Source organism: Notolepis coatsorum, assembly GCF_963971535.1.
Source record: "Notolepis coatsorum genome assembly, chromosome: 6".
Lineage (NCBI taxonomy): Eukaryota > Metazoa > Chordata > Actinopteri > Aulopiformes > Paralepididae > Notolepis > Notolepis coatsorum.
In genome coordinates, this window is record NC_140170.1 from 96,751,962 (window position 1) to 96,769,048 (window position 17,087).

The 17,087-nt window shown below is 44.0% G+C and overlaps 1 protein-coding gene across 1 annotated transcript in view; it reads left to right on the plus strand.

The window, feature by feature from the left end:
* skib (v-ski avian sarcoma viral oncogene homolog b) overlaps positions 1-2,701 on the plus strand; it is a gene marked incomplete at its 5' end in the record, with an annotated part of 38,915 nt that extends 36,214 nt beyond the window's left edge. Inside the window, one exon of the mRNA XM_084315691.1 lies at positions 402-2,701. Coding sequence (XP_084171817.1) covers positions 402-605 — 204 coding nt within the window. The 3' untranslated portion in view covers positions 606-2,701. The remainder of the gene's footprint in view (positions 1-401) is intronic.
* Positions 2,702-17,087: the final 14,386 nt, after the last annotated feature.

Sequence of the window (17,087 nt, forward strand, 5' to 3'; positions counted from 1 at the left end):
CTAGACTGTGAGAATCATTTCAGGAAGCGAGCTGTCATTTCTTTGCGGGGGCGTGGCCATGGTTCATCCGGCTAACTGAAGTTAACCCTGCTCCCGACCAGGCTCAAACTTTTTGATCTGTTGTCATGGTGATTTGGACAATCGCGCGTCGGGGAATGGGAAGGTCCGGCTTAAGTCAGACTAGACCGAAAATTATCCGGCTAACTCAGTTATCCAGGTACGGGGAACGGGGCCCAGGTTGGCACCTTGCATGGTCGCTTTCAACCGTCGGTGTGTGCATGTGTGAGTGAATGGGTGAATGTGAGGCAGAAATTGTGCCAGCCCCACCTTGCTTGTTCACAGTTGTGTGTGGAGTACAGTATATTTATTTACCCATGCCTGTGTGGTTGTGCCGTGTGCAGATCGAGGAGCTACATGTGCAGCTGCAGCAGGCGGAGGCGGACCGCGAGCAGCTGCGGTCGGAGCTCCAGCGGGAGAGGGAGGCCCGGCAGAGCCTAGAGGACATCGTCAAAGACCTGCAGACCCAGCTGTCCCGGCAAGCAGACTCCCAGGGGACAAACACAGACACACAGGGACAGAACACACAACACACCAACGGATCCTAAACTCCCAGAACTAGGAGGAAGAGACTCAAAACAAATAAAAAATAAACAAGCGTGGACTGGTTATGGACTTCAATGCACCTCTTGTTAGGGAAAAGAAATGGCAAAGTCAGATGTTTTTTGTAGAATGAGCAAAAAAAAGAAGCTGTCTGGTGATTGATTGATTGATTGATTGATTGATTGATTGATTGATTGATAGGAGCTGACATTATACGGATAATATATGGATTTTATGAGATGAACTGGAAAGAAGCATGAATGAGCATGTTGTAGAGGATGGAATGAGACAGACTCCTTCAGAGAGCGAGGACACCCTCTCAAGGGGTTCCAGAGTCCTCCGGTCAGATGCCCGATGCTGTTCGAGGATTTTATTTTGGTATAAGCTATTCTAAGATGTGCAAATATTAGCTACATAAACATTACTTGAATATGTAGAGAAGAGACAAGTCGTTGTTTTCATTGAAAAATGAACTTTCTTTCGAGGTTGAAACTCGCTGGTGCCACCGAATCTCGGTACATTCAACCGTATCACCACAAACCACTGGAAGCATAGGAGACCAGTTGACCACTATCTACTCTTACTATCAGTTTGCTTTTTTTTCTTTTTCTTTTCTATTGTTTTGCGGATGTACTTCATAAGAAACGTTGCATGTGCAGCTGTTATCCCACATGCAACAGTCCCATATAAAACACATCCATATACCAACATGTACACATTGTATTAGCAGCTTCTCTACCTTGTTTATTTTCTAACGCCTGAAGTATTGGGGATCGCGTGGTCTTGTCTTCAGGTCCACCGTCTTTTTATTCTTATCTTGTTATGGAAGTGTTACTTTTCACTATTCCGACACAGCTTAATTTGTCGAATGAACATTGTGTTTTTTCCAATATTGTGTTTGCAACCAAACCATGTGACAAATGACATAATATGTGCTTGCCCATGTTAGTGAGTTGTGCAGGTATATCTAGCATTGCCCTCCGGGGAAAAAGAAAGAAAAGAAACGTTGATTTTGTTGAATTTGCGGTACTTCTGATTTTCTACTGAGTACTGTAAAAAATAATTTATATTCTATAATAATTTGCTTCTTATCAACTGAAAGCATTCATTTTTAGTCACTGGCTTTAGGGCTCTTAAATCAGCATACGCTGTTTATATGAACAACATTTCTACATATATACAAAATATGGATATATATTTTTTTACTTTAAGAAAAGGAATTGCACTTTTAAAAAGAAAAAAAAGGAAAAAAAGAAAAGAAAGAAAAAGAAAATTTGCATTACGCATTTTACTCCCTATTACATCTTTTTTCTAATCAAAAAAGTGAACATGAACTCGGAAGTTAACACACTTTCCCTCTGTGTCCGCTGATGTAAATACGATGATATTGTAAATAAGATATTTGTTGATATGTTTGCTTGCTCAGACTTAATTGATTATGAATATAATTTTTTGCTCTTACTTGAAAAACCAAAAAAGAGACTCTATATTTGGAATCACCATATTATAGTTTCATCGTTGCACCCCTTGAGTATCGTTGCAATCAAAGGGCATTTATCAGAATGGATGATAGGACACGAGGAGAATGAAAACGTCTTCGGCCGTTAGCTTGACCTACTAGTGGTTTTGGTGACACGGACACGAAGACAGAATAGTATACCTTTTCCCTCTATAGTCTTTATTTGAGGAAAAACTTTAATTATTTGATGGATGGAGTATAAGATATCTACCGGTATTAAACCACAGACCAAAAAAACAACTGAAAAATGATATCTCAGCACCTGCCTGTTTATCGGGCCTCCCAGCTAAAGTCCCTAGTAAGATATAGACTAGAAATGAAAGCTTCATGGTTTAAACCTTAGGTGCTCTCATACAGTATATTTTAGACAAAGTTTACTTTCATGTCTTATTATTACTATTATTACGCCCCCCCCCCCCCCCCCCCCCCCACTGAAACCCATCCGTTGAGTACAATGTAATAGCAATATGCATTGTGTTAGCTGATGCTGTTGTAGTTTGGGTTTGGAAGTGGGGTTTCATTTTGATGCTTGTTTCAATGTTTTCTTTTTCCCTTTGGAAAACCTGTATAATACCCATTAAAATCAAATCAATCCTACCATATGTGTTGTGAGTGTTTTTATAATCGCTAAGGTGCAGTGGGTATATGTTGAGTTTACCCATGTGTGAATGTTTTGTATGTTTATTTGTGTTTGTGCGTGTGTGCATAGTGCGTACGTGTGGTGGGTGGTGGTGTGTGTGTACACCTTGTAAATGACAGGTACTGATTACATCTACTACAAAATGATTAATGACTAAGTGGATGGGGTTTGCAGTTTTTGAACTCTTCCATAGGTTCCTATGTGAAACAGCCAAGCTCAGCTAAACTATAGACTCTCTGGCTCAAGCCTGTTCGTTTCCCCCCAGGAATTATAGTGAAGACTACAACCATTTCATTAACTACAGTTCAGTGGTGGTTATTATGTAGAATGGGCCTAAGAGCATTACATTGTCAATCTCATGTCCTCCCTAAAGTCTTCATACCTATTTTGTATGTTTTTAGATTGATGCTGCTGTGAATTCTGTATAGGTTAAACCTGTTATAGATCGTATAGCTTACGCTCTGCTCTTTGTGGAACTATATCTTTATCCACTCTAATAATGAATAATTTTCTCCACATGCACACACCCATCCGCCTGGCCACACCCACATCCGCTCCTCTATATAAGCGGGGTCGTGGCCACACCATCAGCTCCTTCCCTATTTTCACCACCGAAAAGTGTCTAACAGTTTAGTGCCAAAAATAGTTGTTGGAGAGGAGCTGCGTTGACATTGTATCTTTGTTTTCTCTCTCACTATTTTCGAGAAAGTAAAGCAATAATGTCTTCACCACTGGAGAGTCTAGAAGATGATGATCATTCTGACCTCCACCGGCGCATTGGGGTACGCATCGCTGAGCAATCCCCGCCGGCATTGTCTCCGGCCCTGCAGCTGGATACTATGCCTCGGGAGACGTTCGGCTGTGTGAAAGCTGATGGTCTCCCTGAGCGGGTGATGTTTTTGCGACGCGAGCCTCGGGTGTGTTAGTTGTGAGGGGACAAACTGTACAAGCTTGTGAAGGTCGGCTCCAGGCTGGAATCCTTTCGCTGCCCCTTAGCGGCATGGAGGGGGTTCTAGTCTGATGCCCCACGATAACATAGACTCCTCCTCAGTGAAGTCGTAGCTTTGTTTTCCTGGGACCGTGATTCCGAATCTGCTGTTCAATTCCCCGGGTCTCTGGACAAACGGATACCCTCTGCCGCCGCGCTGGCCCTGCTTTTCGAGACGAAAAACACCCGGCACGAGGGGGGTGAGCTTGGTGTTCATTATGAGAATATCTCCGAGCTCAAGTCGGCTGCAGCCCGCGTGGATGCGATGCATTCGCTATGGGGCTTACTGCCGATACCGCTGTTGGTAAACCGTCCTGTGAGTGGGACGTGTGTTGCCTTTTTCCCTTTTTTCTTCGGATAAAAAGAGGAAGAGACAGCGGCTGTCAGTAGTGTTGGCCTGTATCGCTATTTCCCACGTTGTACAGCTTCAGTAGTAGCCGCCTAGCTTGCTTCTGCGTTAGCTAGTGGCTATCGATAGCCGGTATAAGCTAACTGTAAGCCAGTTAGCTGTTAAGCTACGACATTAGCTGGCGGCTACGCTCGGCTCGAAACATTAGCTTGATGCTATCAGTTAGCCTGGAGTTAAACTGTTAGCTTGTGCTACAACCATTGGCGCTAGCCGTGAGGAAGTAGCAGGCCCTGGCACTCTGACTGCGGCGTCATCTCTGGCAGAAGATGTCGTCGGGCCTGCGCCATGACGACTGCAGGAGGGGGGCGTTGCGCCGGATCGAGGCTCCAGCTGCCGCCGCATCTGGCCCAGCCAGCGAGAGGCTTCGTCAACGTGGTAGACCAGCCTGTGTTGCGGCCTTTCGTCCTGCGTACGAGGTGCAGGTAAGATGTCCATTGGACATTGCCCCACTCCTCCTTCCTCCCCCTCCCGAATGTTTTGGTTAATAACGATGTCTTTGTTTAACAAAACATGTGTTACTTCACTGCATTTGGAGATACGACGTGTGCTGTGTGAAAATTGTCTTGTATAGCTTGGGTTTTTAGCATTTGCCAAGGCTTGTGTCTTTCTCTCTACCTAAAAACTGCGTTATTTTTGACGTGAGTAAAAATGAACTGGGTTTTTTTGTTGTATGATGAGAAGTTGTGTGTGTTCATGTAACATTTAGACAACGTGGCTGAGTCCACAACTGGCTGGGTGTTAACCTGCAGCGCTGTACATAGTGGCATGTGATCGAGGGCCTGAGCCCTCTCTTAGCTTGTTATTTTCTTTACTTAAGGGTAATGGTAAAAATAACGAGTGGCAAGTTTTCACACATAAGCAGAGCCGTGGATAAAACCTGTTTTCAAACAAGGTTATCGGCTGTGGCTGGCGTGCATGATGTAAAGCTTTTACTCTACAGGTGAGTATGTGCTTCATCTGCCGCGCCATGCACCTGGTGTCACGGCTCTGTTTTTTCTTTTGGCGTCGTATCAGGGGTGAGGGGGTGGGTGAAATCCCCCCCCCCCCCAAATATGATTTTGTTTTCAAAACGTGTGTTGATTCACTATATTTTTGGGGATACGGTGTAATCCCTCAGCTACTGCTGGGGTTGTGCTCTTGCTTAGGGAGAGTGCAGTTTTCTCTGAAAATTGTTTGGTCGCTATTATGGACTTAAAGGCCAACCTTCACGTTGTATTTTTGTTCAATAAACAATGTGGACTAGGCCAACGGTGACTTTCATGAAGAAGGGAAAAAAAAGTATTGAAATTGACCCAGTTTTAGCGTTTTTATCAAACATTTTGTCTGCCCAACACAATCACCACGCACGTGGATATTTTAATCAATGGTTCATAACATGCGTGTGTAATCGAAATGATCTCGTCACAACAGGTGCAGGGCACCAGGGGGCTCACCAGGGGGCGCTGAGAGTCACACACAGCTAGTGGCAGGCACTGCAGGCAGAGAGCCTTGCTACCATAGATATATGCTTGCTACTACTAGCCGAATGAAAATGTATCTGTTTCACCTAACACTATTGCTCCGTGATTATAGCCATCCATCTCTAAAGCTAACCACTATTTGTAAAAGCCACAACCACGTTACCATATTTGTAATAATTAGGGCTGTCAGTTTATCGCGTTAATTAGATTAATTAATTACACAGCAAATAATCGCGTTATGAAAATTAACTCAAAATTAATTACAAAAAAAAGTTTTTTTTTTTTTTTTTTTTTTTTAATAATACTATTTTTTTTGTATCTCATTCATTCCATAAGCATGTAGAATACACATTTACAGATTTTTTTTAATATGGTCCATTTGCATGTTCTTGGTATCTGATTCTAGGGACATCTATGAATCTCAGGGAATGTATATTCCCAATTTCCCAGTGTCAGAAATACTGTGGGCTAGATCCACAAAGAATGGATTGCACGGTGCAAGTTGCACCCTTACTTACAATTCATTATGAATTGAAAATGGGGGACCCTGATGTAAACAAGACGAAAGTCTTACTCTGGTCTGCATTCCCTTAACAATTGTGTGTATTGAGCCGTACTGTATTGTACCCATTCTGCAATCTGTTAATAACATTTTCATTCAATCAATCAATCTGCGCGGTGATTGATTGAATGAACATTTTATTTTGAGTAAATTGTAATGAACCAAATGAGAATATCAATACAAAATTTTTTATCTTTGACTGTGAATAACACCATGCTCAAATTGACCAGACCTGAAAAATCTAAGCAAATTAATAGATGGAAGATGATTAAACAGAAGGTTTTGTAGATACAGTACTGAATTCTGCCATCCGGACACATGCAATTTGAAATATGATTATAGAATATAGAATATGAGGCATAAAATGGTAATGCGATAAAAATGCGATTAATTAGATTAATTAATTACAAATCCTGTAATTAATTAGATTAATTTTTTTAATCGCCTGACAGCACTAGTAATAATGTAAATCATCGTGTCGTTGTACACATATTGTGTTTATAACGTTAGTAGCTAACATAGCTTAGCTTGGTAGCTATTGTGCTAACAACATATCCTGACATCCGGCTCGCTGGCCGGCATGAACGGCCGACCCAAAATGGTTCTCTCCTCTCTGTACACCCCGTCCCCACGGGTACCCTGCCGGGGGGCCCATGGACGCGACAACGGCGGCAGCCGTAGGGTGCTCGAGCCCGTAAAGGCTAGTGGTACACGATAGCTATGAGCTAACTAGCGCTACAGGCTCAAACACCCTACGGCCGCCGCTGTTGTCGCGACTCGCGTCCACAAGCTCCTCCGCAGGACACCCGCGAGGACGGGGGCACACAAAGAGGAGAGAACCACCCGCAGGGACGGCGGAGCTGTAGTGGTCCCGACTGTAGCAGGGATGGCGGAGCTATTCTCCACTTGCACAATCTCAAAGTAGCCATTTCCGGCTGACTTCCGGTTGCCAATGGCACTTCCTGTCCCATCCAAATACATTGGTTTTAGCTACTTTTCTCCCCTTATTTAAACAACTTTGTCGTCACAGAGAGGCAATGAAACGTTTGTATTATTATAGTATAGAATGTATTTAATAAGCAAACGTTTGTCAGCAGGGTTTTTGGGCTGTATTTCATGTAAAAACGTTTACTGTTAGTTTCCTTGCTCAGCCAGCATTAGCTAACAGAAGCTAGTGGTTAAACAGGCCGGATTAGCTTTGAGCTAACTATCTTTCCCGACCCATGTATTCATTCCATTCTAAACATAACGTTAGTTTACAAAACATGACCCGTCTATATAACGTTGAGGAACAAATTATATAGACGGGTAATGTTTTGAACAACTAACGTTACGTTTAGAATGTGTAGAGGTGGATGGCAATGAATAAGACACTGGAGAGAGTGGATCCATTTCAATTGACTATTCTTTGTTTAGTTCCTGCATAGCATTTCCCACATCATGGCATGCAATCCTCACTTCCTGTATTCATGCTTCTTCTTCATGCCTGTCTAGGCAGGTCACCTCTGTTGACACCAAGTGGTGCAAATAAGTAACTGCATGCTTCACACTGTGTAACAGTAGGACACAACATTTCCTCTCTTTGTAGAAAAAACATTTCCTCAGAGGCTAAATAAAATTATCTCAGAACCTGCATTCAGGCATAACCATTTTCCTTAACTGTACTCAGTACTGTATGAATAAAGGTTAGTAAACCAGAAAATATAAGAAAGGTGAACATGAACATGAACACAAAATACTCTGTTTCACAGATCTGAAATAGGATACAACTGTAGGATTTTTCTTCTTTTTTTTTTAACACTACATTGCATACTTTTGAAAATACAACAAAACAAAAGATCTGTTGACAAGCTACATTCGGAAGACCAATATCTAATCAGTCACATATTCTTGCATCCAGTTAGGCTTCTTTCTGACTCGTGGTTTCTTTGGAGAGGATGGAGAGGCAAGGTCAGGTGAAGCAGGAATGTTCTGTGGCTTTACGGCTGCACAGCGATCAGGAGCTAGGTGAGAGGCGTTCCATCTTCGGCCATCTTCCAGCAAGTATGTGCTTTGGCCGACCTTCTTAGTGACTCTCAGGGGAGCACCAAACTTTGGGTGAGCTTTGGGCACATGGAGAGGTGTTTTCACCCGTACACTATCCCCTTCTTGAAAAGGTGGAGTGCATGCGCCTCGTTTTCCATCAGTATAAGTCTTCATCTTGTGTTGATGGCGTGTGACTTTCTCTCGTACCTGTTCATCCGAGACAGGGTCAGTATGAGAGCGCGGCAGGACAGTCAACTTTGTGCGCATCTTCCGGCCATACAGTAGTTGATAGGGAGACACACCTGTAGCTGCATGCGGTGTGGCACGGTAAGCCATCAGGAAGGCAGTAATGGCAGGTTTCCATGGTACAGACTGTATGATAGCCATCTGCACAGTCTCTTTCAGGACACGATTGAAACGCTCTATGGCGCCATTCGCAGCAGGGTAGTACACAGAGACTCTGTGGTGTACAACATCCCGTTCAGCTAGGAAAGCAGCAAAGTCAGCTGAAGTAAACTGTTTTCCATTGTCTGTCACAATGGATTCCGGGTTTCCTTGTTTACTGAAGACGGAGGAGAGGAAGGATGTAACATCCTTTGTAGTGATATTTGCAGTGAAAGCGACCTCTGGCCACTTACTGTAGTAGTCAATCAGAGTGATGGCATATCGACAGTCCCATGTAGCTGTTTCAAAAGGACCGACAATGTCCATTGCAAGCTTTTGCCATGGCCTGTCCGGGAATGTAACTGGTTGTAGTGGAGCAGGGCGTGGCTTTGCAGTCTTGTCATTGGACTGGCATGGCTGACATGACTGAATTGTAGAGTGGACCAGGTCATCCATCTTTGGCCACCAGTAGTACTCTCTCAGGCGTTGCTTTGTTCGCACCACTCCTTGGTGTGTCTCGTGTGCAAGAGCCACCAGAGTAGCACGCAGTGCGATTGGCACAACCAGACGTGCTCCCCGAAGCACCAGTGAGTTTTCCACTGACAGTTCATGACGTATGGGGAAGTATGGGGCAACTTCTGGACTCAGCATTTTCACCTTTTGTGGCCAGCCACGTGCAATCTGTTTACGGAGTGCAGAAATCTCCGGGCAAGAGGCAGCAGCAGCCTCAAAGTCAGTAATGGGCAGAGCAGCAAGAGCATCAGTGATGTAGGCAACCATTTCAGGCTCCGCATCCAGGGTAGGGTCAGGAGCTCCAGGAAGTGGAAGACGGGACAGGCAGTCAGCCGTGTAGTTGTCTGACCCTGGGCGGTAGATCACATCATAGTCATAGGTCAAGAGCCTGGCAGACCAGCGTGCAATGCGCATTCCAGCACGACCTATGCCTTTAGTAGTAAGCAGTGTAGTGAGGGCTTGATGGTCAGTACGTAAGGTGAATTTTCGCCCCCACAAGTATGTGCGCCACTTTTCCACTGCCCAAACACATCCCAGCGCTTCCTTTTCTACAGTGGAGTATTTGCGTTCCACTGTGTTGAGAGCCCGGGAGGCAAAAGCCACTGTATGTTCCTCCCCGTCAGGATGAAGCTGGGTGAACACAGCTCCCAAGCCGTAGTCTGAGGCGTCAGTAGACACCACTGTATGCAGGGAAGGATCGAAAAGGGCAAGGGCAGTACTGTTCACCAGTAGCAGTTTAATTTTCTGAAAACTCTTCTGTGCCTCACTCGTCCAGTGAAAGTCAATGTCTTTCCTGATGCATGCCCGCATTGGCTCAGATTCTGTTGCGTAGTTCGGGATGAACTTTGAATACCATGAGACTAGGCCTAGAAAAGAGCGAAGGGCAACGCCATCTGTCGGAGCTGGGGCATTCAAAACAGCTTCGATGTGCTCTTTGTCAGGCGCAATACCTTCAGCTGACACCACGTGGCCCAGGAAGCGTAGACTTGACTGATTATAGCAGCACTTTTCCTCATTCAGGAGTAGACCTGCCTCTTGCAGGCGGTGTAGAACTTGCTTCAGTCGAGCATCATGTACTGTGCTGTTGGCTCCATAGATGATAATATCATCCAGATAATTCTGCACCCCTGGCAGGCCTTTGAGGATGGTAGCCATCATCTTTTGGAATGCAGATGGTGCAGAGGAGAGGCCATAGGGTACACGGCAGTAGCGGAAGAGTCCTTCATGGGTAATGAAAGCAGTCAGGTCCCTACTTTCCTCATGTAGGGGCACCTGGTGGTAGGCACTAGCCAGATCAATGGTTGAAAACACTGTGGCCCCACGCAGAGTGGACAGCAGCTCATCTATGTGTGGAATTGGATAGCAGTCTGTAATGACAGCCTTGTTTGGCTCTCGGAGATCCACACACATACGAATGTCTCTTGTCTTCTTTCGTGTGACAACGATAGGAGACACCCAGGGGGAAGCATCAATCCTCTCTATCACACCAGCAGCCAGCTGTCTGTTTATCTCTTCTGTAACTGCATCTCTCACAGACAGGGGCAAACGGCGCAGTTTTTGTCGAACCGGGGGAACAGAGGCAGAGACTTTGACCCGGTGCACAAACTTTTTAGCACAACCAACTAGTGGGGGAGAGGTAGAGACGTGCAGCACAGGGGCAGTTGGAGCAGAGGCAAAAGGAGGAGGAACCACAGCACCTCCTACAATGTGAATGTTCAGTGCAATCATCAAATCCAGGCCCAGCAATGGGGTCCCCTTCTCCACCACAAAGAAGGTTGCTGCAGCAGTGACATCATCTCTAGTCACCAATGCTGAAAGACATCCCAGCACAGGTATAGGTGACTTGGTGTATGTGATTAGTTGAATAGAAGGTGGTGTTAGGTGTGACTCACCAAAATGTTCTTCAAACACACTTCTGGGCAGTATGGACACTGGGGACGCAGAGTCAACAACCAGGTCCATGGCATAGACTGGTGAGCCTGAAGGCTGGATCTTGACATTGCATTTTATTTTATCAGATTTACCGGCAGCCTCTTGAATGCACAGGACAGTCAATTCAGGAATCTCCACTTCTCTTACTTGATGTGTAGGAGCAGAGCGGCACACTCTGGCAAAATGTCCCTTCTTGTTACAAGTTTTGCAAGTAGCCTTAGCAGCCGGACATGAGGGAGCATTTGCTAGGTGACTGTCAGATCCACATCTGAAACATGTACGGGAGGACTTCCCAGTTGCAGCAGTAGGTGCAGGTGTGAATGGTTTATGCTGAGGCCGTGATCGAAATTGTTTCTTTTGCACTGCTTGTACTTGAAAGCTAGGTTTATCTCCAACCATGCATTTAGCTTGTTCAGCTGCAGACTCAATCTGTGTAGCAAGTGTGATAGCCTTGTCTAGAGTGAGATTAGGCTCCAGTAGTAGCTTCTCCCTAATATGGGCATTTGTAACATATTGGATAAGCTGATCACGCAGCATCTCATCATTCTTATCACCAAAGTCACATGATGATGCAAGCTCTCTGAGAGCAACCACATATTGGGCAACAGTCTCATGTGGGCTTTGTACCCTTTTTCTGAATGTGTGACGTTCCACTACCACATTAGTCATTGGTGTGAAGTGTGCACTTAATGCAGTAACAGCAGCATCATAGGTATCACCTGTGTTTGGCAATGAGTGAAAAGTCCTCTGTCCTTCTGTTCCAAGGCAGTGAAGAAGAACAGCTCTTTTCCTTGCATTAGGCCAAGCATTCCCTGTTGCATTTATGACCAGTAGGTAGTTGTCAAACATTAGCATCCATGTCTTGAAAGGAATTGTAGGCTTTCCAGGGCATTGCAAAAACGGAGCAGGATTATGCACATTTACAGCCATCTTCACAAATAAATTGTCAAAAATAGTCTTCTGTAATCAAACTGTAGCAGGTGGGTTATCTCGTCGCCAATTTGTAGAGGTGGATGGCAATGAATAAGACACTGGAGAGAGTGGATCCATTTCAATTGACTATTCTTTGTTTAGTTCCTGCATAGCATTTCCCACATCATGGCATGCAATCCTCACTTCCTGTATTCATGCTTCTTCTTCATGCCTGTCTAGGCAGGTCACCTCTGTTGACACCAAGTGGTGCAAATAAGTAACTGCATGCTTCACACTGTGTAACAGTAGGACACAACAGAATGGAATGCATCGGCAAAGATCCGTTAGCTCAAAGCTATTCCGGCCAGTTTATCAACTTCCTGTCATTTAGAAATATGATTTTATAGTGAAAATCATTACCAAAACGTCCGGAAAAACCTAACGGGAGCATTATAGACGGTCATACAAATGTACAAATGCTATAAGGTGGCAAGAAATGCACTATAAACAATACTTTATGCATCGGCAAAGATCCTTAGCTCAAAGCTATTAAGGCTAATGCTGGCTAACAAGAGGCTAGCGCAAGAAACGACGCCGCAAAGTATTGTTTATAGTGCATTTCTTGCCACCTTATAGCATTTGTACATTTGTATGACCGTCTATAATGCTCCCGTTAGGTTTTTCCAGACGTTTTGGTAATGATTTTAACTATAAAATCATATTTCTAAATGACAGGAAGTTGATAAACTGGCCGGAATAGCTTTGAGCTAACTATCTTTCCCGACCCATGTATTCATTCCATTCTAAACGTAACGTTAGTTGTTCAAAACATTACCCGTCTATATAATTTGTTCCTCAACGTTATATAGACAGGTCATGTTTTGTAAACTAACGTTATGTTTAGAATGGAATGAATACATGGGTCGGGAAAGATAGTTAGCTCAAAGCTATTCCGGCCAGTTTATCAACTTCCTGTCATTTAGAAATATGATTTTATAGTGAAAATCATTACCAAAACGTCCGGAAAAACCTCACGGGAGCATTATAGACTGTCATACAAATGTACAAATGCTATAAGGTGGCAAGAAATGCACTATAAACAATACTTTATGCATCGGCAAAGATCCTTAGCTCAAAGCTATTAAGGCTAATGCTGGCTAACAAGAGGCTAGCGCAAGAAACGACGCCGCAAAGTATTGTTTATAGTGCATTTCTTGCCACCTTATAGCATTTGTACATTTGTATGACCGTCTATAATGCTCCCGTTAGGTTTTTACGGACGCTTTGGTAATAATTTTCACTATAAAATCATATTTCTAAATGACAGGAAGTTGATAAACTGGCCGGAATAGCTTTGAGCTAACGGATCTTTGCCGATGCATTCCATTCTAAACGTAACGTTAGTTGTTCAAAACATTACCCGTCTATATAATTTGTTCCTCAACGTTATATAGACGGGTCATGTTTTGTAAACTAACGTTATGTTTAGAATGGAATGAATACATGGGTCGGGAAAGATAGTTAGCTCAAAGCTAATCCGGCCTGTTTAACCACTAGCTTCTGTTAGCTAATGCTGGCTGAGCAAGGAAACTAACAGTAAACGTTTTTACATGAAATACAGCCCAAAAACCCTGCTGACAAACGTTTGCTTATTAAATACATTCTATACTATAATAATACAAACGTTTCATTGCCTCTCTGTGACGACAAAGTTGTTTAAATAAGGGGAGAAAAGTTGCTAAAACCAATGTATTTGGATGGGACAGGAAGTGCCATTGGCAACCGGAAGTCAGCCGGAAGTGGCTACTTTCAGATTGTGCAAGTGGAGAATAGGCTAACTGTGATGCACCGAGTGGGCCACCATTGATCTAGTACTATGACCCGGACGGGCATAAGGCATACGTTTCCTGAAGTGACGTCACGGCCGTGCTAGCGTCTGATAAGCTTTTAGATTCGGCTCATTAATATGCACCTGTAGTGACGTCGGCGTTTGATAAGCTTTTTTGATTCGCGAGTGCATGTTATTCGTGCATGGACCTTTTTAACTCTTTTTAAGGTCAAGAGCGACGGCGAATGACTTCAAGACCTCAGCATATTGTTTCAAGAAGGCAATCTCATGTGAAAGCATCCTGGCGATCTCTCCAGGCGGTCAAAAACGTACCCCACTTGTGCATCACTTAACCCTTTCACTACCACAATACCAAAGGGTTAATGCTTTCACTGTGACAATACAGAAGGGTAATCCTTTCACTGCCACATGACAAAATGGTTAACCCTTTCACAACCACACTACAGAAGGCTTTCACTACCACACTACAGACCATCTGTAGTGTGGTAGTGAAAGGGTTTAACCTTCTGTAGTGTGGTAGTGAAAGGGTTAAAGACACGACTTTCTGCACTGCATGATATTCTGAGTGACACGTGGAACAATGAGTCTCATTTTCCCTACGTCCACAGCTTCAGCAGCCAATGGTGATCGGTGGGCCTTGTTCCATGAGGCTGTGCATTTGGCCATTGCACTGTAGTACACTTTGCGCGTTAGCCCCTGTTGTCAAAGCTTTCACAAGATCCTCGGTGTGTGATGCATATCTGTGGTGGCGGGGTAGATACAGATCTGTCTCTCTTCAGCGAGAATAGAGTCTACATCCTGGATTTCACCTTCATCACTTTCGGTCATCTGATTTGCATCCTCTACATCTAGCCTCCTGATGGGCCATTTGTCACTAGAAAGCAGGTCGAGAGGGTAAGTACCTGTCTTTTGTGCTAGTAGAAACAGCCCGATTATTGGAAATGTGCCGATGAGATCACCACCATCATGTGGCTCTCAGACTAGCCAGAGTGTGTGAGTGTGTATGTGAGTGTGTGTGTGTGTGTGGGGGGGGGGGGTTCAGAAGATGAGGTGTGGATTGGGATGGCAGGGGTCAGTCTGATTTGAGAAAGGGGAACCAGACTGTCCTGCTGAGCTCTAGAGGTTGGGGGTTAAATAATGCTATATTTTAAAAAGAACAAAACAATACTGTGAGGATTGCTCCGATTCCGCACGCTTCAAGGTACCAATTACCTTCGCGCACCTGAAGTGAGTTCTAATCAGCTCGGTGGAGCCCTTATATACTCTGGTGTTCCTAACGTTCTGTGTCGGGTCGTTTTGGATTACCACTGGCTGCTGCTTGTTTCCTCCCGTGTTGTACCTCGTCTGTTTTTCTCCAGGACGTCTATGGAAGTCGCCGCTGTTGCTTTGCTCTGCCATCCGTTGGATCTCTGCCTTGTAGACCGCTTTGCGCAATTGCGCCTTGGTGAGTTTTGGAACATACTTTTTTTGGATACTCTGTTTTTCTCGCATTTTCCTGGACTCGGGACTTTTCTTTTTTTTGTGTGTTTGGGTAACACTGAAGAGGAGCCGCTTGTGTTTGTTACTGACTCAGCTAAACAATTCTGGATTGCATTGTATTCCGTTCGCTCGTCTTGTTGACATTATCTCTCTCTCTGTTTCCCGAGTGGATCGTCAAGTAGCTGCAGAGCCACAGTGCCGTCTCTGCTCTGAAGACGAGCTGCAGAGCCGCAGACAACTCTGCCAAGAACATTCTCCCTTTGTGCTTTAGTTGTTTTCGCTCATTTCTGTTTTGTAAATAAATACGCCCCGGTTTGAACTACCTGTATGTGCCGTGCTATTGGGGTTGTTGACAAACCATAACAAATACAAAAATGTAATCAAGCTTCCATGACAAATGTAACTATAATGTAATAAAAAAAAATCTGAATGTAATTTGGGCTGATTATAGTTACAAATTTTTCGTAATCCCGATAACCCTGGTACTCACACACAACCATGGCATTGGACATTCTCGATGACTTATATAGAATGTGGTGACTCCTGGTGATGCCATTTGTGTCTTTATTGTTTCTAAAGATTCTTAATAAAAATAGAATATATATCCAATGTGTATATAAAATACATAAAATATGCTGAATGTGAGTCACAAATGGTAACATATGAAGTTCTGAATACAGTACACCTCGAAAAGTAGCACTTCACTGAAGAAATTACAGCTCAATGAAATTGTGTAGATGAAACAATTCAGATAAGGATTGCAATAGGGATTGCTATTTTTCCATTTACATCATTTCATTGAGCTGTGATCAACACAACGCTAGGATTCAGTGTCCTCCGATTACATCGGTTATGTGTGGGTATATTTATATCTCTCCCGTTCATGTTACCCTGTAGGTTGTTCATCGGTTCCATGTATCTTGTGTTCATGTAATCATAATCTCTGTGTTCTCCAGTGCTTAGTATTGTGTTCCCTGTCCTGTGCCTTAGTTCACCGGCAACCCAAAACATTTGCGTGTGTGTGTTCCTGTGTGTGCCGCCCATTGCATGTGTGTGTTACTGCATGATGAATAAAGACTTTTTCAAAAGTCCAGTTTATATATATATATATATATATATATATATATATATATATATATATATATATATATATATATAGCAGTCAAGAAGGGCTGGGGTGAGTAGCGGTGCTATGGGTTAAACTCACTCTCACATCCTCAAAAGACGCATAAACCCATTACTTAGAAGTGGATTCACCTCTTGGTATAGCGGTCTGTGTTGCTGCCTGCGGTGCGGGAGACCGGGGTTCGACTCCCACTCGGGGCATCGAAGTTTGAGATGACGTTGTCACAACCGTTACAATGGTGCCGATTGACCCGGATGCCTTGGGTGGAGTGGAGTGAGTTTGGGAGGGTGAGTGTAACGGATGGTATCGAGAAGCGCAGTCAAGAAGGGCTGGGGTGAGTAGCGGTGCTATGGGTTAAACTCACTCTCACATCCTCAAAAGACGCATAGACCCAGTACTTAGAAGTGGATTCACCTCTTGGTATAGCGGTCTGTGTTGCTGCCTGCGGTGTGGGAGACCGGGGTTCGAATCTCCCTCAGGGCATCGAAGTTTGAGGTGACGTTGTCACAACCGTTACATATATATTATATGGTTGTAGTTCCTTGTCTTGGCTTCCTGTAGTTCTTTGTTTGTTTCCCTTCCAGGTGTATCCACTTGTTCTCATCATCCCCTTGTGAATATCTGCTTTGTTCTCCCTTGTGTTCTGTGGCTGGTCACCTGTCTGCAGTCCTGTAATTTGTTTGTTTGTT